Here is a 27377-nt window from a genome sequence, read left to right as displayed (position 1 = left end):
AGATATATTCTAAATAAACATAATATTACAAATTATATCTGCACAAAATGACACAAATTCATGCACAAGTGAACTTGAACTAAGTTACGTGCCATTCATTCAGAATGACTCATGTTGTGGACGCGCTCTTCCTGGAGCAACGCGACACGGCAACTAAACCCAAATAATTCACAATGTTTTATTACAATAGTGTTCTCTTTATAATGTTATGTAATATTACAGTCCCAATAGTCATTATTAGTCGTGCTCTGCCGTTTGAGCTGCGCGCGCTGAAGCTGACGCTTTACTACAGAGTTAATTCTTAACCAAATGCATCCTATATGAGATAAATCAGATATAGATAGGCCTACATAAAATAAACAGTATTACAACTTACATTTGCACAAAACAAAAGGCTGCGAATGCACACGCAAACTTATAGTCATGATGAAGGTGTAAAATGGTCCCAAACATAACTCCGGCGCGCTCGCTTTACATGTTTCGCGGTTGAGCAGCGCACACGCGCATGAAGACCTGCTTAATCGATGATCGATAAGTTGTATCGATTAAATGTATTATCGACAATTAATCGATCGTCGATTAATCGTTGACATCCCTAGTTGCAGGGAGCATCTATTTTCACGAAACTGGACTTACGTAATGCATATCATTTGGTTCGCATCAGGAAGGGGGATGAATGGAAAACCGCTTTTAATACCCCTAGGGGGCACTTTGAATATTTGGTTATGCCTTTCGGGCTTTCCAACAGCCCAGCGGTTTTCCAGGCACTCGTTAATGACGTGTTGAGAGACATGGTAGATCAGTTCATATATGTTTACCTGGATGACATATTGATTTTTTCTTCGTCTCTCCAGGAACACGTTCAACACGTCAGACGAGTGCTCCAGAGATTGTTAGAGAATGGGCTTTTTGTCAAGGCGGAGAAATGCGCGTTTCATGCAGTCTGTTCCCTTCCTAGGGTACATCATCTCCTCTGAGGGAGTGCACATGGATCCTGACAAGGTTAAGGCTGTGGTAGATTGGCCAAGTCCAGATTCCCGTAAGACCCTACAGCGGTTTCTGGGGTTCGCCAATTTTTTCCGGCGTTTCATTCGCAATTTCAGCCAACTAGTTGCACCTCTGACTGCCTTGACCTCCCCCTGAACGACGTTCAGGTGGTCGAACACTGCCGAGGCAGTGTTCACCAACCTCAAGAGTCGCTTCGTTTCGGCTCCCATTTTTGTCACCCCTGATCCCACACGTCAGTTCGTGGTGGAGGTTGACGCGTCAGAGGTGGGAGTAGGAGCAGTGCTTTCACAACGCGCTTCCTCAGACGACAAGATGCATCCCTGCGCGTTTTTTTCTCATCGACTATCGCCTGCCGAACGTAATTATGACATTGGTAACAGAGATTTGTTGGCAGTCAAGTTAGCGTTGGAGGAATGGCGTCATTGGTTAGAGGGTTCGGGGGTACCCTTTATCGTTTGGACCAATCATAAGAATCTTGAATACATCAGATCTGCTAAAAGACTCAACTCCAGGCAGGCTCGGTGGGCTCTTTTTTTCGGACGTTTTGATTTTGTTCTCTCGTACCGCCCGGGTTCCAAAAACATCAAACCCGACTTTTTGTCTCGTATTTTTGATCCATCCGAACGCCCGGTGACTCCCGAGTGTATTTTACCTGAGAAAGTTGTCATCTCCACTCTGGTATGGGAGGTCGAATCGAGGGTCAAGACAGCCCTAGAAGGGGTAACGCCTCCGCCTGGTTGCCCACCGGGTCGTTTGTTTGTTCCGGGGGGTTACGGTCCGACGTTATTCGATGGGGTCATTGCTCCAATGTGGCTTGTCATCCAGGAGTGACTCGAACCAGTTTTTTAGTTAAGCAACGATTCTGGTGGCCATTAATGGCTCGCGACATTCACGATTTTGTGTTGGCTTGCTCAGTCTGTGCCACTGGTAAGACATCTAACCAACCCCCAGATGGGTTACTTCGACCGCTGCCTGTCCCTTCGAGACCCTGGTCCCATATCGCTCTAGATTTTGTCACCGCCTTCCCGCCCTCCAATGGCATATGACGGTTGTTTCAACCGTAGTGGACCGGTTCTCGAAGGCGGCACATTTCATCCCCTTGCCCAAATTACCTTCAGCCAAGGAGACAGCGGTCACAGTCATAGATCACGTCTTTCGGTTACATGGCCTCCCGATGGACGTGGTCTCTGACAGAGGTTCCCAATTCATATCCAAATTTTGGCGTGAATTTTGTAAGTTACTGGGGGCCACGGTCAGTCTGTCCTCGGGCTATCATCCCCAAAGCAATGGCCAGTCTGAACGAGCCAATCAGGACCTCGAGAGAATGTTGCGATGTTTGGCCAAGAATCCGTCGTCCTGGAGCCAACAGCTTTCTATGGTGGAGTACCCCCACAATTCGTTACCAGTGTCATCCACGGGCCTCTCGCCATTTAAGTGTAGTTTAGGTTACCAGCCACCAATTTTTCCGAGTCTGGAATCCGAGGTCGCGGTCCCCTCCCCTCACGCATTCGTCCAGAGGTGCCGCCGTACTTGGACTAGAGCCTGTGAGACTCTACTCCAAGCAGGGGGGCGCATGAAGGCCAAGGCCGACCGCCACCGGTCAAAGCCTCCCGTTTACGTCGTGGGTCAAAAAGTGTGGCTTTCTACCAAGAATATTCCACTCCGCTCCGTGTCTAACAAGTTAGCTCCCAAATTCATTGGCCCGTTTCCTGTCACCAAGATTATTAGTCCGGTGACAGTCCGATTCAAACTCCCTCCTGCGTACAGGAGAATTCACCCCGCCTTCCATGTGTCTAAAGTCAAGCCCGTGTTTTATTCTCACATTAATCCGCCTGCCCCGGTTCCCCCCCCGGGGCGACTCGTAGATGGGGAACCCACATATTTGGTACATCGCATTCTGGACTCGAGACGGAGGGGACGCGGATTTCAGTACTTGGTGGACTGGGAGGGTTACGGTCCGGAGGAGAGAAGTTGGGTACCTGCTAGAGACATTCTGTATCACTCCCTTATCGATGATTACAATCGACAGGTAAGGATGTCTGGGAACGCCAGGAGGCGTTCCTAGGGAGGGGGGTACTGTCACGGTTCATGAATCCGCTGTCTCATGCTGATGTGTCTGTGTGAGTGTAATTGTGTGGGTGTGGTTACTCGTTGTGTTGATTAGTGTCTCCAGCTGTCATCAATCCCAGTTCCCTTTATATGCCCAGTAATTTCACTCTCATGTTGTCAGATCGTTGTGGTTGTTCCTCGGTGTGTGTCCTGTTCCTGTGCCTCGTCTGCAAAGTTCTTCGTCTGGATTTCGTCAGTTTCTTCGTGTCGTCTGGATGTTCCACGGTTCCTGGTTTTTCACTCGAGCACGCTGATCACCGCACCACCACCGGATCGCCATCTCGTCCGTGTTTCATTTCCACCTGAGTGTTTGTCCCCGACCTGTGTCTTCATCTGACCTTTATAATAAACTGAGTTTTACTTGCATCTTGCATCCTCCTGTTATTTCCTCACAATCCCTAGCAGCACATGAACCGATCATCTCTACTAGCTAAATAAAAGTAAATAAACACGAATGAACAATGTTGAAAGATACAGTACAACTTACCGAAATGTATATTCCGCAAACATAATATCGATCAATCAGTGATTATCAACCGCAGAAAGAGGTAAAACAGCTGGAGAACAATTATGTCACGTAACATTTACCACAGGAAAGCCATTTAATGACCATAATATATAGCCTAGCACGTTAGTTGGCTAGAAAAAAGAGCTATAGAGAGTATTTTGCTAAATATGTGTACTATATTACATATTTATTATATTTTTCATATCATTAAATAAAGTTGTTATAATAAAAAAACGCATTATTTAATTTGAGTTAATTTAACAAAAATTAAACAGTACTGCCAGCTGATAGGGCTCTCTGTATGTTTACAGCATTAGGTGACATTATTTTTTTCTTGAGAAAAATTTTCACCTATCTTGTGTCGCTAATATTTATCCAAATGAGTCAATATTGAAGTAAATCACAAGAATTTAACTGAATTGAAATCGTGAAATTTGTCAAGCAATAATAGAAAACCGTAGCTTAGGCCATCCTTAAAAATATTTTGGTTTGCAGTAACAGCAAAAAAAAAAGAAAAAAAAAGGGTCGGTAGGTAGGTCTATATTTTATTTTTTCAAGATTCAATGGAAAAAAAAAATTGTCATGGTGATTACATAGGTATGAATTTAAACTAATTTGCATATCGTGACGTCACTGACTGGGTCAGAATCAAGAAAGAAGCCACTAGATATCAACTAAAGTGGATTTTCAGAGGGAAACAAATAAATTAAATTGACTTTAGAATTCACAAAATGACAGTTAATTGCATTAACATGCAATGTAATACCTATGAAAAAAACATGTTAATGTGTTACATTAACAATGCATCTCTATTACAGTAGTTACAGTAGCGAAACTCACTGAGTGGTCAGGGGTGTTCCCTGATATGCTCACACAAAAATCGCTGCAAAAGATGCTTTCCAACAGGTTTTATCGTAGTTTTTGTCCAACTCCATTGACTTGTATTGGATGTGCTGTGAGGTACGGTATTACTCCGCCGCCGGAAACGGAAATGGGGTTGTTTGTATTCTTTCTGTAGGGGTGTCTATTATTCAAGCTCTCAACGGAAGAATGTACGGGTGTGAGGCGTTTGGAAAAATAGGTCCACAGTTTTACAACGAATGGTAAAACACCTGTTGGAAAGCATCTTTTGCAGCGATTTTTGTGTGAGCATATCAGTGAACACCCCTGACCACTCGGTGAGTTTCATGTCTTTGTAAACGAAAGTTTAATGCATTTTAGGAAGGATTGTTCCAGTGCACCTATGCACCCATTGTGGAGGTGGGGCGGTGCTACCACAGAAACCAAAAATTCTCGGGACAGCAGCATGTGTCCAAATTTCAATCTTAACCGTTCTATTTCATCAGAAACGATCTGAAAACAGGGCTTTAAGAGTAAAATACCGAACTTGTCCTTTAAACAACAATGAAACAAAATATGTTACAAAACACCACTCTGCCTAATTACGGCTAGATTAAATTACATTAAAAACAGTGCGTTCACCCCCTCCTGGGAAAAAGCTCTACATGCACATCTGGCAAGAAAAGCACGGGGCGGGGCGAGATGATCTTTGTGTCGCGCTCAGATCCCAGAAACCAATCATCCAGCCGCGATTGCTCAGGACGAGTCCAATGCTCGAAGCGGCCCGGGCAAGCACGGCTGTCAACTCTGAATTTTATTCAGCATGAGCAAACACCGCCAAAGCGGAAAGCTCAAGCACCATCTTGCTCTCCAGAGGATAATAGCCCTCTCTCCAATGCAGGTATCGACATTTGATCCTCATCCAATGCGTCAAATGATGCACTTTGTTGCCATGATAGGAACCTGCGCTTTCATCAGCCAGCTTGATGGCACACAACACGCTAGAGGAGCGGGAGAAGAGCTCTCGCTGTAACCCTCAGGTCTCTCAAAGTGTTAGTGTGCTTTACACACACGACGGGCTGGATAACAGCAGAGGGGACTCTAGCCTTTATGAGAAAGACGAGTCGAGTCCAGGTCATGATCAATTCAATTCACACTTATTTGTATAGCGCTTTTGACAATACATTTCGTTTCAAAGCAGCTTTAAAGAAAAGGCATGTGTCTACATTACAATTTAGAGTGATCTGATATCAGAGGTGGCTGTGTCCAAGTTATGTAATTCAGAAATGTACATATACAAATATCACAATGCATTAATTTAAACAATGTATTAATGTAAGGCAGAAACAATGAGCTCATTGAAGTGATGAATCATGATAAGAACATGAACCATCTACGAACACAGTCTCAGCATGTTAACCTCACATATTAGCTTCATGAGTCCATTTCACATCACTATAGTTACATCCGAGGACATATTTTTATTATAGCCTTGTGTTCTATATTTATGAGTATATATTATAATAGATATTATCAGAGATTTAAGCAGCACGGGAACTGTTGAGAAGAGAGACTTCCTTCCATGAGATGATTCCTCCTCCTTCCCAGAATCATGTGTAGGTTTATATTGAGTTGTTTCTGAGTAAGTGAGCTCAGGTTTTTGTGATGCAGGGTTTCTGGATTATCTTTCTCCAGGTAATTTAGTTAGTTTAGTTAGCTAAGTCCAGGTTAGTTTTTTTTTTTTTTGTTTTTTTGTCATTTTGGCCAGGCTCTCCCCTAAAGCTATCACCTTATTTTCATTATTTTTCTTTTTTATATTGATATTGTTGTTGTTACTTTGTGCCTTTTTTACTCTTTATAACAGAAAATGAAAAGTTAATATCGGTTGTATTGGTGGTTGTGTTGTAGATTCTGGGACAGAGGGTTGGAAATCCTCGTTCTCTCCATGGTTTTCTTTTTCTTTCTCTTTTTTTTGTAAAATGTAATTCTTTACCTTGTTACCAGCTCTTCATCCCTAGATGGGTAGCTATGTAACACTATACCTCCTCCTCATTGTAAATATCCAAATTTTTGATCCAGAAACATACAATACAACATGCAATGCTGAAGTAATTTATTGATGTAGAAAGCAGAAAGATAAGGAAAGATGGGTAAATACACAAACCCCAGGATCAAACTGGGTTAAGAGTCAGGTCAGGTGCATTTTAAAAAACATTTCAAACCTTTACTGAATGTGCACTGAAACTTATCATTTATCTTAAGGATAAAAGGTGCATATAGATAAAATGAAAACAATGAAAAAAGTGCAATATTAGTATTGCTCATAAAACAGAAGTTTGGTATTTTGCTTGTAGGATCAGTGGACTGTGGCGTAACATCCTCTCATTCCACTTTATCTGGCAATGAAATCAGAAAAGGAAAATTATTAAGGCAACATACACATAGTATAAATAGTACACACCATGTCTACACACCATGTCTCTCTCACTGTAAAATCAAAACAGTGATTCTAACTAACACTTTTTAGTTAACTTACTTAATTTCTTAAAGGGATAGTTCAGGATTTTAGACATGAATCTCTATAGCTTCCCCATAAGCAGTGTGGTGCATTGACCATGACTTACCCCCGACAGCGTCCTGTGAGCCGAGCTCCGGTCCAGTTTTGGTCAAGATGAAATTAGTCCGGCAAGTTTGCTGGGGTCACGGCAATAAAGCTTTTTTCTTCTCAAATCAATATGTGTTCAAAAGAGTGATATATTTGCGTCTCTAAAACGTTGTCTATGGAGAGGTCAGACCTCGTAATGGCTTGGCACTATTTTCTCCCCTGTCATAACACTGCGCGCTGCCGCTACCTACAGCCAGCTGCGAGCTGCGCAGGCGCACACCACTTTTTCAGTTGTTCGGCAGTGTTTACAGCAGTGTTTACGTGCTCAGAACAGCTACACGAACGAGCTAACATAGCTACTCACCAAGAGCGATCAGTTTGTACAAGCTTTGTAGAAAATGGTGCGGAATTGTGACTATCCGGACTGTACAAACAAAGATGTGGCGCTTTCTCCTCACACATTTCAAAGATTTCCTGTGGCAGATGTTGCTCTGAGGCGACTTTGGCTCATTGCTCTGGGCTTCAATGTGAACTCCAAACTGGCGAAGATAAAGAAGCTATCCTTTTGATATCCCAAAAGATATCATTTTGGCTGTGTGTCGAAGTCAATGTTGTCATCGTCGCTGCTGTAGTCAGACATGTTATCGTTCTCTTTACGAGCTGTAAACAAAGTGACACGTGCGCGGCTCCCAGCTGGCTGTAGGTAGCGGCAGCGCGCAGTGATATGACGGGGGAGAAAATAGTGCCAAGCCATTACGAGGTCTGACCTCTCCATAGACAGCGGTTTTGTGACGCAAATATATCACTCTTTTGAACACATATTGATTTGAGAAGAAAAAAGCTTTATTGCCGTGACCCCAGCAAACTTGCCGGACTAATTTCATCTTGACCAAAACTGGACCGGAGCTCGGCTCACAGGACGCTGTCGGGGGTAAGTCATGGTCAATGCACCACACTGCTTATGGGGAAGCTATAGAGATTCATGTCTAAAATCCTGAACTATCCCTTTAACTTAATTGTAAAAATCTAGTAATCAGTACTATTCACATATGTGTTTTTTTTACTCAGAAAACCCAAGTAAAGATTAATTGATTGGTTTGAGTTTGGCTTTTGAGGAGGGGAAAGTATTAATGGACTTTTCACTATAATTTAATCCACTTCTGCAGTTTATTTTTCTCTGCTTGCATTCACTCATTTCCCAAAGTCATCTTGAGTGTTGAATTATCAATACAACTGAAAAATTTGAGAGAACATCACATAAGCTGACTTCATAAATTGATGATGATTTTCCTAAAATGTTTTAGTCACCATTATGGCGATTAGCGTTCCATTTGGTTGGGCACTTGGAATTTAATTTACACATAAACATACACGCACACACACACACACACACACACACACACACACACACACATATATATATATATATATATATATATATATATATATAAATAATGAATGAATGATGTATAACATAACTATATTTCATGTCAGTTAATGATCTTTTATAATTTTGTTGCTAACACTTTGAAACACCTTGTGAAACTTTTAATTGGGTTTATATAATCCCTCTATATTTGTGGTCAATTATATTACAATTATACAATTGTAACAATTATATTTTATTTAAAGTAAATTATCAAGTACCCTCTACAGTTCTTTTTTAGTTACTATAGAACTCTTGTGTAAGTGAACTATACTAACTAACTAAGCATTTGTCAGTACCACATACTATTCCTTTTTCACTTTACTTGTTTTTTTTTTAAGGCAATCAGTTTGCATGCTTTTTTTCTAACTACAGTGCTCCTTTTATTGCTCACCTGCAAACACCTCGACCTCACACAGAGTGAGATATTCATTACGGCCAGATTGATAGGTACTTTTCTGTTAATAAAATAATAACAGTTATACACACATTTAAATTCCGGCCAGTTAATAATACCTAGAATATCAAAATCGACTGCTGGCGGTAGATCCTTTTCCTATTTAGCACCAAAACTTTGGAACAGTCTTCCTAATATTGTCCGGGAAGCAGACATACTCTGTCAGTTCAAAGCCAGATTAAAGACACATCTCTTTGACCTAGCATTCACATAATACATTATAGACTTCTATAATCCAATGTTAGGCTGCATAGATCAGGTCAGCTGGAACCGGGAACACTTCCCATAAATCCTGATGTACTCGTTACATCATAAGAAGAATGGCATCTACGCTAATATTAGTCTCTCTGTTTATACCGAGGTTTACCGCAGTCCGCCGGATCCAGGCCGTATCCAGATCTGACGAAGGACCTTCGCCTGGACCCGATGACAACGCAGTGCTGAAGTGCCAACTAGTCTCTCCCTATGGAGGATCCCACTACCACTCTACAGATAAAGCGTCGTCAGGAAAATTCGTTTCGCGTACCTACCCCGAAGTGACAAAATAAAATAAAATTCTGTATCAAAATTATAAGGAAACACCAGTACTTTGTTTAGGCTTGGTTTGTAGGGAATTCCAAACCTGCGCACATATATTCAACACACATAACTATAGAACCAATTATTAATGCGCATGTGAACGCCATCAGTGTTTCTCACAGGTTCGCGTTTAAAGTCTGTGTAGAGGGAATGGTGTCGTCTTAGCGGCCCCTAATTTAATAACAAATGATCGTTGCAACGGAAGCGACTCAATCAAAACTAACTTTAGCTGGAAAATAACTTTATTAAAGAACCGCTATAAAGCCAAAACAATCTCTGTTACCTTAAATTATACGTTTATCTCTGTAAAGCTGCTTTGAAACAATCTACATTGTTAAAAGCGCTATATAAATGATGATGACTTGACTTGACATTAATAAGAACATAAACAAATTATATCACAGAGTCTTCTCTCTCTGTCCCTCACCTGCAAACACCTCGACTTCACACAGTGTGAGATATTCATTGCGCCCAGGTATAACAATGTTGACATATCGGCCATTAATAGGCTTAAAATAAAATGTTTTTGTGTCTCCACGTGGGATGGACACAACAGTTGCAGCCCTGTGAAGACACACAGAGAAATAGAGAAGGGCGAATCAAAACGGCATGAAGCATTATAATATACTCCTGTCAAAGGCAAGGATTTATTCAAAGTAATTTGATCTTATTCAGTAATTTTCTAACCATTAGAGTAAGTATTAAGAGAGAGACAATACTTACAGCTCATTTTTGTTGCCATTATTAATATCCAGGCTGTTGCCGATACGGATCTGAGCACCATTTATCCTCTCTGGAGCAGCATCTCCACGATTAGTGATGCTAACCCTGTTTACCTCGTAGGCTTTCCCCAAGTCAACTCTCCACCAGGGGTCTCTGTCCGCATTAGTATGACTGCATGTCCCAACACCCCAAATTGAATTCATGCTGCCATCGACAGCATTTTGAGCTTCTGCTCCTTCGTGTGTGGAAGACTGGACAGCTGTGGCTCCAAGAGCAAGATTCCCTGTTTAACATAAAATAATAAACAATAACTTTTCTTTTTTTACTTTACAGTTAGAGGAAACAGGCAATGACTGTATGACATCAAATTGATCAGAGATGCATCAGAAGAAGGGAGGCAGATGGCATAAAACATATTACATTACAGTATGCCATGTGATACTGTTAACAGATTACCATGGTAGAGACTGCCACATTACTGTAACTCACCCTTCATCTGTAAAGGTCAACTACAGAAGAGATTCAGTCATATGGCACAGTGAAAACATTTACTGTATTGCCAGGAAACTCTGTTCTAGCACAAAACCTCATGGCAGTTTCATAACTTCATCACACCTTTTGATAACACACTAGATAGATACTATTACTATTCATAAAGAGCAGTCAGAACTCCTTAAGAAGGATTTCAATGAACTTTTTGAAACACTTAAAAGACTGAAAGTTCAAACATTCATCAGTGGACCACTCCCAGCAAGAGGAACAAACAGGTTTTCACGGCTGCTTGGGCTAAATACATGGCTGCAAAAAACCTGCAATATAAAAGGAGTAAACTTCATTGACAATTTCAATCTTTTCTGGAGTCAGAGACAACTGTTTCATCGGGATGGCCATCACCCAAACAAACTTGGTTCAAGAGTGTTAAAGGACAATTTCTACTTCTCCCTCAATCATCCTTCTGCAGTTTGTGCCAATCCACTCAATCTGAGCGGCACACACACACCTGGACACAGTATGAATGACCACGGGACTTCACTTCAGCAGCAAAATGGACATGCGGTTGACATATCACACAAGGACAATGATAACACCACTCCGCCACAACAACCTCTGCTCACGGACACAATCTCAGCTGAGCCCTGCCCACAGAGAGACATATCAGAACTGCTTGAAGTTTCAGCACCCAAGGACGACTTCCTGGAAAACAGCCAGGGAAGCCAGGACAGCATATCACAGCCTCCTATAACACCAGAGCAACAGCCCCTTTCACCAGACACGCTATCCCTCTCTCCAGCCTCGCCTCTTCTGTGTTTCTCACAGAAAATGGAAGAACTGGTGTATGCTGGAACCAAACTATCCCACTCTTTTGCTGCAAGCCCCCAGATACCAACCAAAAAACGACAGGCACCATTACCACCCGCACCAAAGCCTGCGGGCCCAGCTCGCCCTCCCCCTCCTGTGAGAGCTCTTCGGCCTCTGCCACAACGCCAGGGCCCACACCCTCCTCCATCTGCTCGAGGTGAACTAAAAACAACTGATACCAGCTCTCAGTGATGTGTTTTGGGTCCCCGCTCTGATAACAGTAACTTTCTCAAATGTTTACAGAACAAGCGGGAACCCAGTGTGCCTGTATCTTTCTCTATTGCTGTTTTATTACAAGATAGAAAATCTAAGGCCTTCAATAGCCGTGCAGCAAACCTAACTAATCTGGTGCCTATTACACGTCAAAGTAAGATTGATGTGGGGACAAAAAGTAAGACTGTTAAGTTAGCACTTTTAAACATTCGTTCACTTAAAAATAAATCACTTCTAGTCAACGATTTAATAACCACAAACAACCTGGATTTTATGCTTCTAAATGAAACCTGGCTAGAAGACAGCTTTAGTGCAACAATCCTCAATGAAGCAGCCCCTCCTAACTTTACTTTTATGAGTGTCTGCAGAGCTGTTAAGAGAGGTGGGGGTCTAGCTGCTCTTTTTAAAGATATCTATCAATGTAAGCAAATATCATTTGGGAATTACCCTTCTTTCGAATATCTGGGTATTGTGTTAAAAGGTGCTCCACGCATTTCACTTATCATTATTTACAGGCCTCCAAAATACTCTCCAGCCTTTGCTGAGGACTTTACAGAACTGTTATCAGCAATTACCTCAGAGTTTGACTGTTTTGCCATTGCTGGAGATTTTAACATCCACATAGATAGTGCAGAAAACAATATGGCAAAAGAAATCAAAAGTGTTTTAAAAACTTTTGATCTGACTCAGCATGTACATGGACCCACACACAATCGTGGACACACTCTAGATTTACTTATCAGTAAGGGTCTAAACATTTCATCGATTGTTATTAAGGATGTAGCACTGTCTGATCATTTCTGTATTTTCTTTGATATATTGATCTCTCCTGCCACTGAAGCTAGATCTGTGTCTGTCAAGAAGAGATGCTTAAATGAGAACACTAGTGTACTATTTATGAAGGCTATATCCTTAACACCAAGCATATCTGCAGACTCTGTTGATTTTCTCCTTGATTCTTTTAACTCAAAAGTTAAAGGTATAATTGATGATATTGCTCCTGTGAAAGTCAGGAAGAAGAGTGGCAGACAAAAAGCACCTTGGAGAAACTCAACAGCAGTGCAAACTATGAAAAGACAATGCAGAAAAGCAGAGCGCATGTGGCGGAAGACTAAACTTGTAGTCCATTATAACATCTACAAAGACAGCCTTCATGCTTTCAATATGGAACTAGGCAAAGCTAGACAGACTTTCTTCTCAAATATTATAAACAGCAATTTAAACAACACACGCACTCTTTTTGCTACTGTAGAGAGACTGACAAACCCCCCAAGCCAGATTCCCAGTGAAATGCTCTCAGACAACAAGTGCAGTGAGTTTGCTTCTTTCTTCTCTGAGAAAATCAATAATATCAGAAAGGTGATCAGCACATCCTTGAGTTGCACTGAGGTCAGACAGATCAAACCACCTGAGAAAGTAGTTACTATGTCTGATTTCAAAGAAATTGATGGCAAAATTTTGGAAGAAACTGTACAGCACCTTAAAACATCAACATGCGCTCTTGACACACTTCCCACATCATTTTTCAAAAGTGTGTTAAACAGTTTAGAAGCAGATCTTCTAGAAGTGGTAAATGTCTCAGTTCTCTCTGGGAGTTTTCCAAACTCCCTGAAAACTGCAGTTGTCAAGCCCCTCCTGAAAAAGAGCAATCTGGATAAGACCATATTAAGCAACTATAGACCGATCTCAAATCTTCCTTTCATAGGCAAGATCATTGAAAAAGTTGTCTTCAATCAGCTGAACAAATTCTTAAGCTCGAATGGATCCTTTGACAATTTTCAATCTGGTTTCCGACCGCACCACAGCACAGAGACAGCGCTCATAAAGATAATAAACGATATTCGCTTAAATACTGATTCAGGCAAACTATCAGTGCTGGTGCTACTCGACCTCAGTGCTGCATTTGACACTGTCGATCATAACATACTTCTTGACAGGCTGGAAAACTGGGTGGGGCTTTCTGGGATAGTCCTAAAATGGTTCAGGTCATACTTAGATGGGAGAGGTTATTATGTGAGTATAGGAGACCATAAGTCTGAGTGGACATCCATGACATGCGGAGTCCCTCAAGGCTCAATTCTTGCGCCACTCCTGTTCAACCTGTATATGCTCCCAATGAGCCAAATAATGAGAAAGAACCAAATTGCTTACCACAGCTATGCAGACGACACACAGCTCTACTTAGCCCTATCGCCTAACGACTACAGCCCCATTGACTCCCTGTGCCAATGCATTGATGAAGTCAAAAGTTGGATGTGTCAAAACTTTCTTCAGTTAAACATAGACAAAACTGAAGTCATTGCATTTGGAAACAAAGATGAAGTTCTCAAGGTGAATGCATACCTTCACTCTAGGGGTCAAACAACTAAAAATCAAGTCAGGAATCTTGGTGTGACACTAGAGTCAGACCTTAGTTTCAGTAGTCATGTCAAAGCAATAACTAAATCAGCATACTATCATCTGAAAAATATTGCAAGAATTAGATGCTTTGTTTCCAGACAAGACTTAGAGAAACTTGTGCATGCTTTCATCACCAGCAGGGTGGATTACTGTAACGGACTCCTCACTGGCCTTCCCAAAAAGACCATAAGACAGTTGCAGCTCATACAGAACGCTGCCGCCAGGATTCTGAGCAGAACTAGAAAATATGAACATATCACACCAGTCCTCAGGTCTTTACACTGGCTCCCAGTTAAATTTAGGATTGATTTTAAAGTATTATTACTGGTATATAAATCATTCAATGGCCTAGGACCTCAATACATTGCAGATATGCTCACTGAATATAAACCCAACAGATCACTCAGATCATTAGGATCATATCAGGTAGAAATACCAAGGGTTCACTCAAAGCATGGTGAATCTGCTTTTAGCTATTATGCCAGCCGCAGCTGGAACCAGCTTCCAGAGGAGATCAGATGTGCTCCTACTGTAGTCACATTCAAATCTAGACTCAAAACACATCTGTTTAGCTATGCATTTACTGAATGAGCACTGTGCCAATGTTCGTCCGACTGTTTGTACTGTACTGTATTTTATTTTTTTATTTTTCTTAACTGTTTTAATTATTCTTATTTCTTTTTATTATTTTAATTTCTTTTATGTAAAGCACTTTGAATTGCCATTGTGTATGAAATGTGCTATATAAATAAACTTGCCTTGCCTTGCCTTGCCTTGCCTTATTACAAACATTATGGATTCAGTTTCATAAGTTATGTAATGTAAGTGTATTTTCTAATGTGGCAACAAGGGTGTACCAACAAGGGTGAATTGAAACATGTATCTTGCATTGTTTGCCGTTGAATTAATTGATTGTTAAAAGTGCTAAATTTAAAGAAGATCATACTTGTAAAGATCTCATCTTTGAGTTGCTGTTCCCCTCCTGACCAGCAGGGGGTGCTCTCCTTGAGTCTTCTATGCCATGCACCCTCCAGGCCTACAGATGGCACTTATAGGCTCTGTCCCAAATGGCACACTTCATATGCACTTTTTGAAGTGTATGTCCAGTGTATGTATATGTAGTGTATGTATCTCATATGTCCACAGTCTTGTGGACTTACAATGGCCGCCACGTGTGTGTGTCTGTTAAGTCTGCGAGATTATAGGGTGTCCCATTTGTCATTTTAGGTCTCAGAAGGGTGCTTGCGAGCGGACGATTTGTGCCCTCGATGCACACTTTTGCCGAGCCCACACTGATGCGAGATCCGCAGCAGACTTCTTCCCGAAAGTCAAAGCGGCGTTACATCATGAAAATGCAGATACTATTGGGGACTCAGAGGAAGACCGCGAGTGCTTAGGGTGCCATTTGGGACAGGGCCTGCAGATACCGCCAACGTCGCTAACCTTGTTCAGGACTCTGCTCATTAACCCTCAAGTCTGTTTGTTCCCTGCCTTTGTGTTCAGTCTTGAGCCTATGTTCTCTGTGCTTCAGTGCTCTGTGATCAGTTCTCAAGTTATGTTTGTTCTTTATTGTACCTTTGACCCTTGTGTCTATTTTGTTTCACTGTTTTATGGAAGCTCGGCTTTCCTTGTTTATTTGTACTTTGTATTTTTTCTTCAAGTATAGATTATATTTTTGGAAAGAAACACAGGCATCCTGGCTCACTGCTCTTCTGCTCTTGGGTTCAGTTGTTGGGGAGTTAGCTTAGTAGTAAACACCTTGCACTTGAGAATGATATCTCCTAAGGGTAGCATGTACAGAGTGAACAGCAGCGGTCCTAGTACTGAGCCTTGTGGTACGCCATACTGAACTTGTGATCGATAAAACCTCTTCATTTACTGCCACAAACTGATAACGGTCAGATAAGTATGATTTAAACCATGCTAATGCAATTCCACTAATGCCAACATAATTTTCAAGTCTATTAAAAACAATGCTGTGGTCAATAGTATCAAATGCAGCACTAAGATCGAGTAACACTAAGAGAGAGATACAACAACGATCGGATGATAAGAGCAGATCATTTGTGACTCTAACGAGAGCTGTCTCAGTACTATGGTACGGTCTAAATCCGGACTGAAAATCCTCACAGATATCATTTCTTTCTAAAAAGGAACAAATTTGTGAGGATACTGCCTTTTCTAGTATCTTTGACAGAAAAGGTAGATTCGAGATCGGCCTGTAAATTGACTAATTCTGTAGGATTAAGGTTTTTTTTTAACTAGCGGTTTAATCATAGCCAGCTTAAAAGTTTTTGGTATGTATCCTAATGACAAAGATGAATTAATGATATTAAGAAGAGGATCTGTGAACTCTGGAAGCATCTCTTTCAGTAGCTTAGTCAGTATAGGGTCTAACATACATGTTGTAGATTCAGATGATTTAACGAGTTTAACGAAGTCTTCCTCTTCTATAGCAATGAATGAATCAAATTTTTCCTCAGGGAGACTACAGTGCTCTCCCTGATGTGATTCTGTAGTAGATACGGTTGCATAGTTATAATTTTCTCCCTGATATTATCAATCTTATAAGTGAAGAAGTTCATAAAGTCTTTACTGCTGTGCTGCCTGGAAACTTCTGTGCTCGAAGCTTTCTTTTTCGCTAGTTTAGCCACTGTTTCAAATAAATACCTAGGATTATGTTTATTTTCTTCTAATAGGGTTGAAAAATAAGCAGATCTAGCAGCTTTTAAAGCATCTCTGTATGCAATCGAGCTCTCCTTCTATGAAATGCGATATACCTCTAGTTTTGTTTTCTTCCAGTTGCGCTCCATTTTTCTGGCTGCTCTCTTAAGGGCCTGAGTGTGATCGTTGTACCACGGCGTTGGACTATTTTCTTTACTCTTTTTTAAGCGCAATGGAGCAACTGTGTCTAAAGTGCTGGAAAAGAGAGTGTTAAAAGTTTCTGTTGCAATATCAAGTTCTTCTAAGCTATCCGGGATGCTGAGATGATGAAACTGATCAGGAAGATTATTAATAAAGCAATCTTTAGTAGCAGAAGTGATAGGTCTAACATATTTGTAACACGGAGTCGGCTTTGCAGCCTTGGCTAAATGAAGTTTACACGAGACTAGATAATGATCTGAGATGTCATCGCTCTGCTGCAGAATTTCAACGGCATCAACATCTATTCCATATGATAATATTTGATCTAGAGTATGATTACGACAATGAGTAGGTCCTGACACATGTTGTCTAACTCCAATAGAGTTAAGAATGTCTTTAAATGCCAATCCCAATGCATCTTTTTCATTATCTATGTGTATATTAAAATCACCAACAATTAGGACTTTATCTGCAACCAGTACTAACTCTTTAAAGTCAGTAAATTCTTTGATAAAGTCTGTATGGTGCCCTGGTGGCCTGTATACAGTAGCCAGCACAAATCTCAAAGGTGGTTTATCATTTACACTATATATTGCTATATTAAGCACCAACACTTCAAAATAATTATATTTGAAACTAGACTTTTTAGTAATTCTAAAAATATTACTATAAATTACAGCAACACCTCCCCCTTTACCTTTCAGACGAGGTTGACTTATTTAAAATAATGTAATCGTTTGGTTTTAGCCAGGTTTCTGTCAAACACAGCACATCTAGATTATAATCTGTAATCATATCATTAACAATAAGTGCTTTTGAAGTAAGGGATCGAATATTCAGCAACCCAAGCTTTATCATTTGCTCAACTGTATTATAGCTGTTTTTTATTTGTTGAACATCAATTAAATTTTTACCCTTATGTAGCCAGTGGGACTTTAGGACCCAGGAGCGAGTAGCAAGGGCTTAAATGTAGAGGTGTTCATAAGGGCGGGTTTTTGCGTTTTGTCGGCCGCTTAGACAGGAAACGGAGGGGAGTGGAACTGCGATTATAGGTGAGCGTAGGCAGCCAGGTGTTGGCGTCCCGTGTGTTGAAGTGTGTGTGCATGTGCAGTCACCAGTAATTGAATCGCGGAAGCGTTTCGGAGTTTAACGCCGGTAGGTATGCTTCCCTTAAAGAGTGTGGTTTTGATGTGAGCCGTGAGATGCTGTGGTGTGATTTTATTGTGGTCTATTTTGTAGGATGGGCGGGTAAACAGAACGAAGTTTGATATATTCGCTGGGAACTCTCTCTCTCTCTCGTGTCCAGGTGCGTATAGTCAACAAGGCATTGAGATGGTCCCCTGCTCTACGCGCTGAGTATATTTATATCCCATGGTTTTCAACAGACTGTGCTGGTGTTACAGGGTGTTTGCGTAATTGCTGCCGTGTGCTGGTGCGGGTGGCCTAGCCCAAAGTAGGTATCTGTTAGCCTGATATCCAATTAATTGTTAGACTTTGGCCTTGCAAAGACTCATGTTTGTTTTATGTGTAGTCTGTCATTATACCAGGTCCCGTGCGTTCCTTCATCCGTGCGCACTGGTTTGTGCGCGCTCCGGCGTTTGTGTGCTTCAGCGCACACAGGGTCATTAGGAGCCTTTTGTGAATGAACACCATCTCTCGTGAGTGTTCGAAGGTTTACAAGTGCTTTCAATGTATATCATCAGTAGGGTGTATGGGTGTGGGTTATGGGGATAAATAATTAAGTGTGTTTCTGTCTTTATAGGTCTTTGCAGTTTGTGTACTCTGTTTGGACATCCAGCCACTGTTTTCTCATGTATGAAACTTTTGTATGTTTTTATCATTCAGTTACTGTATATCATGCCTGTGAACTTCTATGATTAAGGTCACGTTCTTCTGATTATTGATATTTTACCATTGAGACAAATTGTTGTATTTGGGCAGTGTGCAATATTAAAGATTGGGACGGGGAAGTGCCAGTGGTATGTGCAATTTGGATAGCTTCCTATACAGCTGATCATAGTAGCACTTTCTGCACTTTACTTGTTCTTAGACCGAAGCGGGCATTGCTTGCGTTCTCGTAGTTAGTGGGCAGGGCTCAATGCTCAATGTATACAGGTGACCACCCGTGTGGTGTGATTAGAATTGGTGTGTACTAACAAAGCACTTTATGGTTGATGCAGTGTAACCTCGGTTGCTGTCTTTGGTGTGCTGAACCCCTTTTGGAGCCTTGTACTCATGGTGAATTAAACGTGGATCCCTGTCAACATTGAGCAATGTGGTCCGGCCCAACATTATTTAGTGTAGTTTTTCATATGAATATTTGTATACGAGAATTCATGTAAGTGCCTCTGATGTATTACTGTCATTAATGGTTGTTTTTATACAAAGGAAATATTTTAACCACTCTGATTGAAGATCACAAATAAATAATGTCTATATTGCTTTTGTTACATCAGCCTTCAATTGTTTCATTCACTTGAATATTATTAGCGTGGGGTATATCTTTATTCTGGGGTACTAGTTTTGTCTCCCATCCCAGTCCAAAAAATGGGAGTTGCATAGTTAGACCATATTTGGGGTATACTATAATGGGTTTTTACTCCCAATGGCCACACTTAGATGAGTTTGGAAGTTTTTTGTATGTCCTAATTCGGGGAACAGACATAGTCTCTATGTGATGATATCACGAATGATTATTGCACGGCTCTCTGGAATACTTGAATCTGATTGGTCAGTCGCCACATTCCGAGGTCTGATATTCCCAGATAATGACCGTCATCAACAGTAACGCTGGATAACACACAGCTCATCCGGGTTTCTGGAGCCGGCCTTTCATTAATGTTTCTTGTATCACATTGTGGACCCGCTCTCTCTCGTTTCACACAAACAACTGGTGCCAGTTGCGTCTCTGTTATAGTTGCTGATTGTATTCAAATATTTAGATTATATTGAAGTATTTTTAGTATTAAGACTGAAGTGTTCGTCTTGTTGACCGAATGACTGTTTTTGTACACTGTAACGGATTCTAAGATAATAAACAGGCAAGAATTTAAAACGGTTTCATCAAGTCAGTATGTCCATGTAATTATTCATTTGTTGTACATGAGTGTACATTATCCCTTAAATATTTGTCTTGTTTGAACTTGTTCGTTTGTCTTGCAAGGAATATTTATTTTCTTCACGGAAGTTTTGCGTTTATTTAAGTGAGCTAATATAATATTTCAACTCAAATTAATATTTTGTCCAAATTTATTTATTTGTGGTTAGTAGCCATGTAATAAGAGGGTCCTGATCAACCTTTCAGGGTTTACTTTGTGATAACAACTGTGTTGATTCACATTATCCCTTATTGGTTATCAGATGTTTAGTAAGAATATTATGTTATATTATGTGTTACTGACAACATTGAAAGTAATGAAGAACACTCACTTGGAACGCAGATGTACGGTGATGTGTCTGTTAATAAATAATAACAGTTATACACACATTAATAAGAACATAAACAAATTATATCACAGAGTCTTCTCTCTCTGTCCCTTACCTGCAAACACCTCGACTTCACACAGTGTGAGATATTCATTGTGCCCAGGTATAATAATGTTGACATATTGCCCCTTAAAAGGCTTAAACGTAAATGTTTTTGTGACTCCAGCTGGGATGGACTCAACAGTCGCAGCCCTGTGAAGACACACAGAGAAATAGAGAGGGGCGAATCAAAACGGCAAGAAGCATATTAAATATACTTCTGTCAAAGGCAAGTTTTTATATTAAAAGGATTTATTCAAAGTAATTTGATCTTATTCAGTAATTTTCTAACCATTAGAGTAAGTATTAAGAGAGAGACAATACTTACAGCTCATTTTTGTTGCCATTATTTTCCAGGCTGTTGCCGATACGGATCTGAGCTCCATTTATCCTCTCTGGAACAGCATCTCCACGATTAGTGATGCTAACCCTGGTTACCTCGTAGACTTTCCCCAAGTCAACGCTCCACCAGGGGTCTTTGTCCCCATTAGTATGAGTGCATGACCCATTATAGTAATTTGAATCCCTGTTGCCATCGACAGCCCTTTGAGCTCCTGCTCCAGCGTATGAGGAAGACTGGACAGCTGTGGCTCCAAGAGCAAGATTCCCTGTTTATCATAAAATAAATAGTAACTTTTCTTTTTTTACTTTTATGTGCTAAAGTACAATCCCAATATACTGGGCAAGATAATGCTAAACTATGTAATCCAAATGATTATTACACGGCTCTCTGGAATACTTGAATCTGATTGGTCAGTCGTGACATTCCGAGGTCTGATATTCCCAGATAATGACCGTCATCAACAGTAATGCTGTATAACACACAGCTCATCCGGTTTTGTTGATACAGATTTTATTTTACTGGTAACAGCCCTATAGTAGTGCTTTATCATTCTAACTGAATTGATCGATCAAAATTAAGACCTTGACATACATGATGATTCATATATTTCATAAGGTTTAAAAAAATGCCCCTGGAAATCAGTTTATAGCAGAAATATCACCTCTTTATGGGAAAGTTTGTTTCTATTGGTGTCAGCATTGTTTTTGGAAGATACATTAAAAATGCAGTTATCTTCTGTGTACGCATCTACAATGCATAGGATGAGATGTGTGTCTCACTAGCTGCGCTTACATGATGCACCTTTTAACAGTCTCTAAGAGCAGCATCTTTGGAATATGCGTTATATTTTTAACCATTCAAATTGTCACGTTGCGCATGTTTCAAACGCATTGTTCAATAGACTTCAGTGAAATGTGCGCTGGTTTCTCTCCTCGTTCTGAGCTGGTGAGCGAGTCTCATCGACAATAAACACAAGCTCTTATCAGCCTCATCCAGCACATTTGCATGAAATGTGTTTAAATAGTTCAGTTGATAATTTCACGTTCTTCCGTGTCAAAGTGTTTGTTATCAGCTGCTTCTGTTCATGTGTGCCAAGACATTTTAGGATGTTTTACGGCCAAGTCCGGAATAAAGAGTATAGGCCTATGTATGGTAACCCTATATGCATACAGTTAGGGTGATATTAAAGGACATACCGGTAAACCATGATTTAAGATTTTGGCCATATTGCCCATCTCTAAGTAATTCATTCCGTTTAACCTGTAGAGCAGGGGTGGGGAACGTCGGTCCTGGAGAGCCACTGTCCTGCAGAGTTTAGCTCCAACCCTGATAAAAACTCATCTGATTGTAGCCTTAATGATCCTAAATACATTGATTAGCTGGTTCAGGTGTGTTTGATTAGGGTTGGAACTAAACTCTGCAGGACAGTGGCTCTCCAGGACCGACGTTCCCCACCCCTGCTGTAGAGGCACGTCCACAAACCGTTAAAAAGTTGCGTGTCGTTTGGTCACACCACTAGGTGTCACTGTGGCCTTAAATCTTCAGCACTGCCACTCTGAGCTCAATTGCTATGTCTGAGGTAAAACACGCCCCCCTCATTAGCATACAGAGGAAAAAAATGTAGAAATAAATAAATGTGGAAATAAATAAATGTATAAATAAATGCAGACATAAATACATATATACAAAAATAAATAAAAGTGGAAATAAATGCATAAAAAATGAAAAAAATGTGGAAAAAAATACAATTATACATAAGGGAAAAAAGTATAAATACTCATTTATTTTAGTTTTTTTACATTTCTTCATACATTTATATTTATTTACGTATTTGTTTATGTTTTTTTTTTTACATTTATTTATTTATTTATTTATTATGTTAGGTCTGGCATTCCCTATTTCTGCTGCGGAGCGATTGGTGGGTTTGGTGTCTTGATCAAGGGAAGAGAGCGCTGTTCATTCACTCCCACTTATACATTCTGAGACTCGAAAACTCCCGGTGTTCTGCTGACTGATTTTGCCTCCATTACTTTCATTTATTTATTCACTTATTTATTTATTGTTACTTTATATTATTGGCTGCCCGATGGATACAAGTTAGCCTATTTCTGAATTTGACTTTCAATTGTGACCAGTGATTGGGAAAATAAACATATAGCTTGATAAAAATTAAATCGATAGCCTAATAATAAATCATGGATTCGCTAGTGTTGTCTGCAGAGCTATTTAGGCTACCTCATCTCTGGTGATGGGCTTCTGCAAACTGCACACAAAAAAGAAAAGCCTTGCATACACGCAGCGTAATGAAGTGAGTGGCTTTTCTGTCAGGACCACTATCGTCAAATACGATTGACACGAATACGATAATTAGCATTAATTTTGGATTGGCGGTATGGTTCCGTTCTGGGCGAGAACTCCCTGCGCATCCACGAAGCCTAGTGTTGGATGACGAGCGGCAAGGCAACGATTCGTTTAACAACATATGACCAGAGAATGTCTAATAAGGGGAGAAGTTCCACTCTCAGTAAACTTCCGGCTTCTGAACTGGCTGCAGTTCCACTCTGGCTCCACATGAGGGCGCTCACAGGACGAGTGCAGAATGAATGGAGGTCTATGGCGCTATACCCCTCAAAATCCACTTTTCTCAGGATATCATTTTTTGTCTAGTAATTTGAATGTTGTATTCGAAAGGAGATGCAAAGAAATTACACACTGCTGGGTGTTAGATTTTTTAGAGTCACTTATTTGCTTTAAAAAGTATTTTAAACTGTCAATGACGTCAGACACATCGTACGACCAGATACTGCTTTACGGCAATCCTTCAGTCACTCTGAGTTCACGCTCTGCACTTTCTTTTCTCTCGAGGCATCGACAACACAGCTGACACAGGTAAACACACGTGCTAGAAGAGACCATCAAGCGGTATCTCTGGTCGTAATCAGTCCTTCACTGACCAATCAGCGTTCATTAGCAGAATGCTAGCGTGTTATGGGCAACAACAACTCAACCTGTTGGAAATCAAAAGGACATAAGTACTCGTTCATTCAACTTTCGACCTATAACCCATGATGAACTTGCAAAACCTACAATCAAATCTGAGATTTCTCAACGGCAATCGGGTGAAAGAGACAAATTTAGCCGTCTAGCGCCATAGACTCCCATTCATTCTGCACTCATGGGCGATCGCCCCCAGTGAAACTCTGGTGGAACTACAACCACAATTCGGTACAATAGGACTTAATAGGGAGTGGCCAGCCTCTCCGTAGACGGGCTCTGATATGACTTTACTAGAGATGCAGGAGTTGAACATGCAAGCATATAACTTCATCACCGTAACACATACTCGCGCATGCGTAGAAGCCAGCTTTTACAACTTAGTCTGTTTGGATTTAAAGCTACAGAGCACTATGTTCTACACCTAGCATGGATAAGAGCAGGGAGAGCAAGGGTAAACAGAACAGAACCAACATGAATGTATGCAGATATCATTAATTCAAGATTTTAAAGTACAACATAATTCGAGAATGTATTCTGATTCAAGGGGAATCAGAATGCCAAATCCTGACTGGCGAGAGGAGGAGCTGGGGATGGAGGAGGGTAATCACTAATCAGCTCCTGAGAAACACAATATCAGCTGATAATACTGAAGGAGCTTGTATACAGTGATAGGCGTCGTATTCCTATAAGTAGAAGTGGATCAGCTGAGAGTCAACTGATGCGAGCTTGACTAACGTGACCTGCCAGAACTGGCTACGCTTGATTTATGTGCGTTTATCAAAAATGCACTTGACATGAACGCGCAAGTATGCGCTGAAGTGCTGGAAAGTCCATTACTCAGCACTGTTACCTCATTACATCCTATAACTTTTGGCTTGATGTTATTTACCTTACCATAAGATGATTCAAGTTTATTTTATTTAATCCATGATGACGGCTCTCGTTAAAACGGCAGGGAAAATGTACGGAGCAACTGAGTCTAAATGCAGAGGTGCGGATTCAGAGAGAACTTAGAAAAAGTGAGATAATAATGTTGGCAGAAAATTGTTTTAAAATTTAGATAATAAAATTTTGTTAAATACCCGACATAGTTTAAAAGAATTTGGGTATTCTCGGGTCCATTCTGAAAAAGCACATTTTAAATTAGGCTACCCGAGACGATCTATAGGCTAGACCTTATGCGCCAGAGCTGAAAGGGGCGGGGCTACATAAGGTCTATACCGAACCCGACCCGTGTCCGAGGCACTCGTCGAATGTTTTGGACCCGCTTGGGTTGGACCTTGGGTTTTCGGATCCAGGTGGACCCATGAAGACCTCTTCTGTAGTGTTCGTCTTGTTGCTCGAATCGTTGTTGTTTTTTTACACTGTTTAATAAATCTTTAAAATTTAAAACGGTTTAATCTCAAATCAATATGTCCATGTAATAATGAATTTGATGTACATGACTGTAGGCTACATTATCCATTAAATGTGTGTCTTGTTTGAATTTGTTCGTTTGTCTTGCTAGGAATATTTTTTCGTCACGGAAGATTTGCATTCATTACAACAAGTGAGCTAATAAAATATTTAAACTCAAATCAAGCCTATTTTGTGTCCAACATGATTTATTTGTGGCTAGCCACGGGTTATTTTGCGATAACAACTGTCTTGATAATGTAGACATTATCCTTTATGGGTTACTAAATGTTCAGTAAGAATATTATTTATGTGTTACTGACAACATTCAAATGAATGAAGAATACTCACCTGGAACACAAGAGCACGATGGTGTGTCCATTACTGTTAATACAATAATAACAGTTAAACAAATTAAAAAATCTAATCAGTCTTCATAAATAAATAAGTAAATAATAGATTTTTGATAACTATATTTCAGCCTATAATTTTAATAAATTATTGATTAATATGTAATTAATCAGATTTTTTAATCCAGGCATTTTTACTTGTATTATTCTAAACGTACCTGTGGAATCAGCGACACACATCCCAGTAAAAAGTGTTAGAAACAAAACCACACGCATGTCCATCCTGATATAAGACATAACAACACATCTCATATCAGCATATGAAGGAATCATTTTCAATTTCTCATCCTCATTTAAACAAAGAAACATATATATTGGTATTGTAATGATAACATGGTATATGCTCGGAGAGGATGACATAGCAGCCAAACTAGCTGCAAAATATGAATAGCCTATATAATATTTGTTTGCCATCTTCACACATTCTTTATTGTATATAATTGTAATTAATTATATTAATGTTTTAATTAATGTTTGTATGTTTATTTGTTTGTTTTTCTATACCAATTCTGCAAAAGGGAGAGCGCAAAACTTGTCACTTGAAAGCGAAAAACAGTGTTTGAGACTCAAGCAGTTGTAGTTTCGTACTTGTGTTTGTCCTAGAAAAACATCCAAGACATTTGTGAGAAAATATTCTACAAGTGTGCAATTCTCATTGGATGAATTCACAAACTGATTTGAGGATGTGCAAAATGTCTTCACATTTTTTGACGCGGGTGTGTGAATGCGTTTTGCACCATATTCACTGCAGCAACAGCAGCAAAAATGTGAGCGTACGGGTTTCTTAATTTGTGATTTGTAGATTAGGATTTGTGCACCTGCAATGAAGAATTTGAGAAGGTGTAACTGTTGTGTTTGTAGGAGAGAGAAAAAATCTACAAGTTTGCAACTCTTAAAACATTTCTCTCTGTGACTTAAAATTGACTGATACACGTGTGGCTATTCTCTACAACTACACATTCCACTGTCACAGGTGTTCAGTTGATTTGCACCAAAAATACCTTCATACTAATGGACGTCTCCAATAGTCCACACTACAGAACAACATGCATGAAAGTAAACATTCAACTCACCTGAATTTCATCAATGTATCAACCTCAGTCACAGAAGACCTTCACAATTCAGCAATTTTTTGCTTTTAAACAAAACACATTTTAATACATAAATGGAATTGATAATATTTTTATAACAATTGCTATATTTATTATGTATCCATTATATTATTCATATGAGGAATATTATGACCACTCATACGAATAATATTCAATTTCATAATTATATCACACAAACTCGCCAAAAAGAGACATATCAAAATATCAAATTAAAGCTTTCTTAAGAATATCACTGTGTTATTTCACCGATCTAACAGTTAACAGTAACACAATTAACAAAAGAATCACGAAGATGGAAGTGATTCCTGCGTCACACTCCTGCTCTGATCACTTCTAGCCTCAAACGCACCTCTTTCTTTAGGTTTTTTTTTTCATCAAAATGAGACGATAATCTCTTGTCTGTGAGCATGCATGGCCAAACCACACTGTAATATGTCTCAGATGCGCAGATCAAACATGCGATGCGAATCAGCCAAAAACTTGTATTACCTGCCCGTAGTTGT

General features: G+C 40.1%; 1 protein-coding gene across 2 annotated transcripts in view; it reads right to left on the bottom strand.

Annotated features, from left to right (window-relative positions):
• Positions 1-6439: 6439 nt before the first annotated feature.
• The window catches only part of LOC307162669 (fucolectin-1-like), a 380376-nt gene continuing 359438 nt past the window's right edge, over positions 6440-27377 (bottom strand). The window contains exons 2-11 of one of the 2 annotated variants that reach the window (XM_079878161.1): positions 26836-26897; positions 25921-25985; positions 25704-25736; positions 20946-21225; positions 20634-20770; positions 20522-20548; positions 10256-10538; positions 9960-10096; positions 8891-8954; positions 6440-6861 (exon numbers count right to left, since the gene is read on the bottom strand). In XM_079878161.1, the coding sequence (XP_079734287.1) occupies positions 8929-8954; positions 9960-10096; positions 10256-10538; positions 20522-20548; positions 20634-20770; positions 20946-21225; positions 25704-25736; positions 25921-25985; positions 26836-26846 (999 nt within the window). In that variant the 5' untranslated portion in view covers positions 26847-26897 and the 3' untranslated portion in view covers positions 6440-6861; positions 8891-8928. Of the gene's footprint in view, positions 6862-8890; positions 8955-9959; positions 10097-10255; positions 10539-20521; positions 20549-20633; positions 20771-20945; positions 21226-25703; positions 25737-25920; positions 26188-26835; positions 26898-27377 lie in introns of those variants that run through there. The other variant, XM_079878160.1, reaches the window with a different exon arrangement.

The sequence above is a fragment of the Squalius cephalus genome (assembly GCF_949319135.1).
Source record: "Squalius cephalus genome assembly, chromosome: 8".
Taxonomy (NCBI): Eukaryota; Metazoa; Chordata; class Actinopteri; order Cypriniformes; family Leuciscidae; genus Squalius; species Squalius cephalus.
The sequence above is the reverse complement of the archived record's forward strand: the minus strand, read 5'-3'. Positions and strand labels throughout refer to the sequence as shown.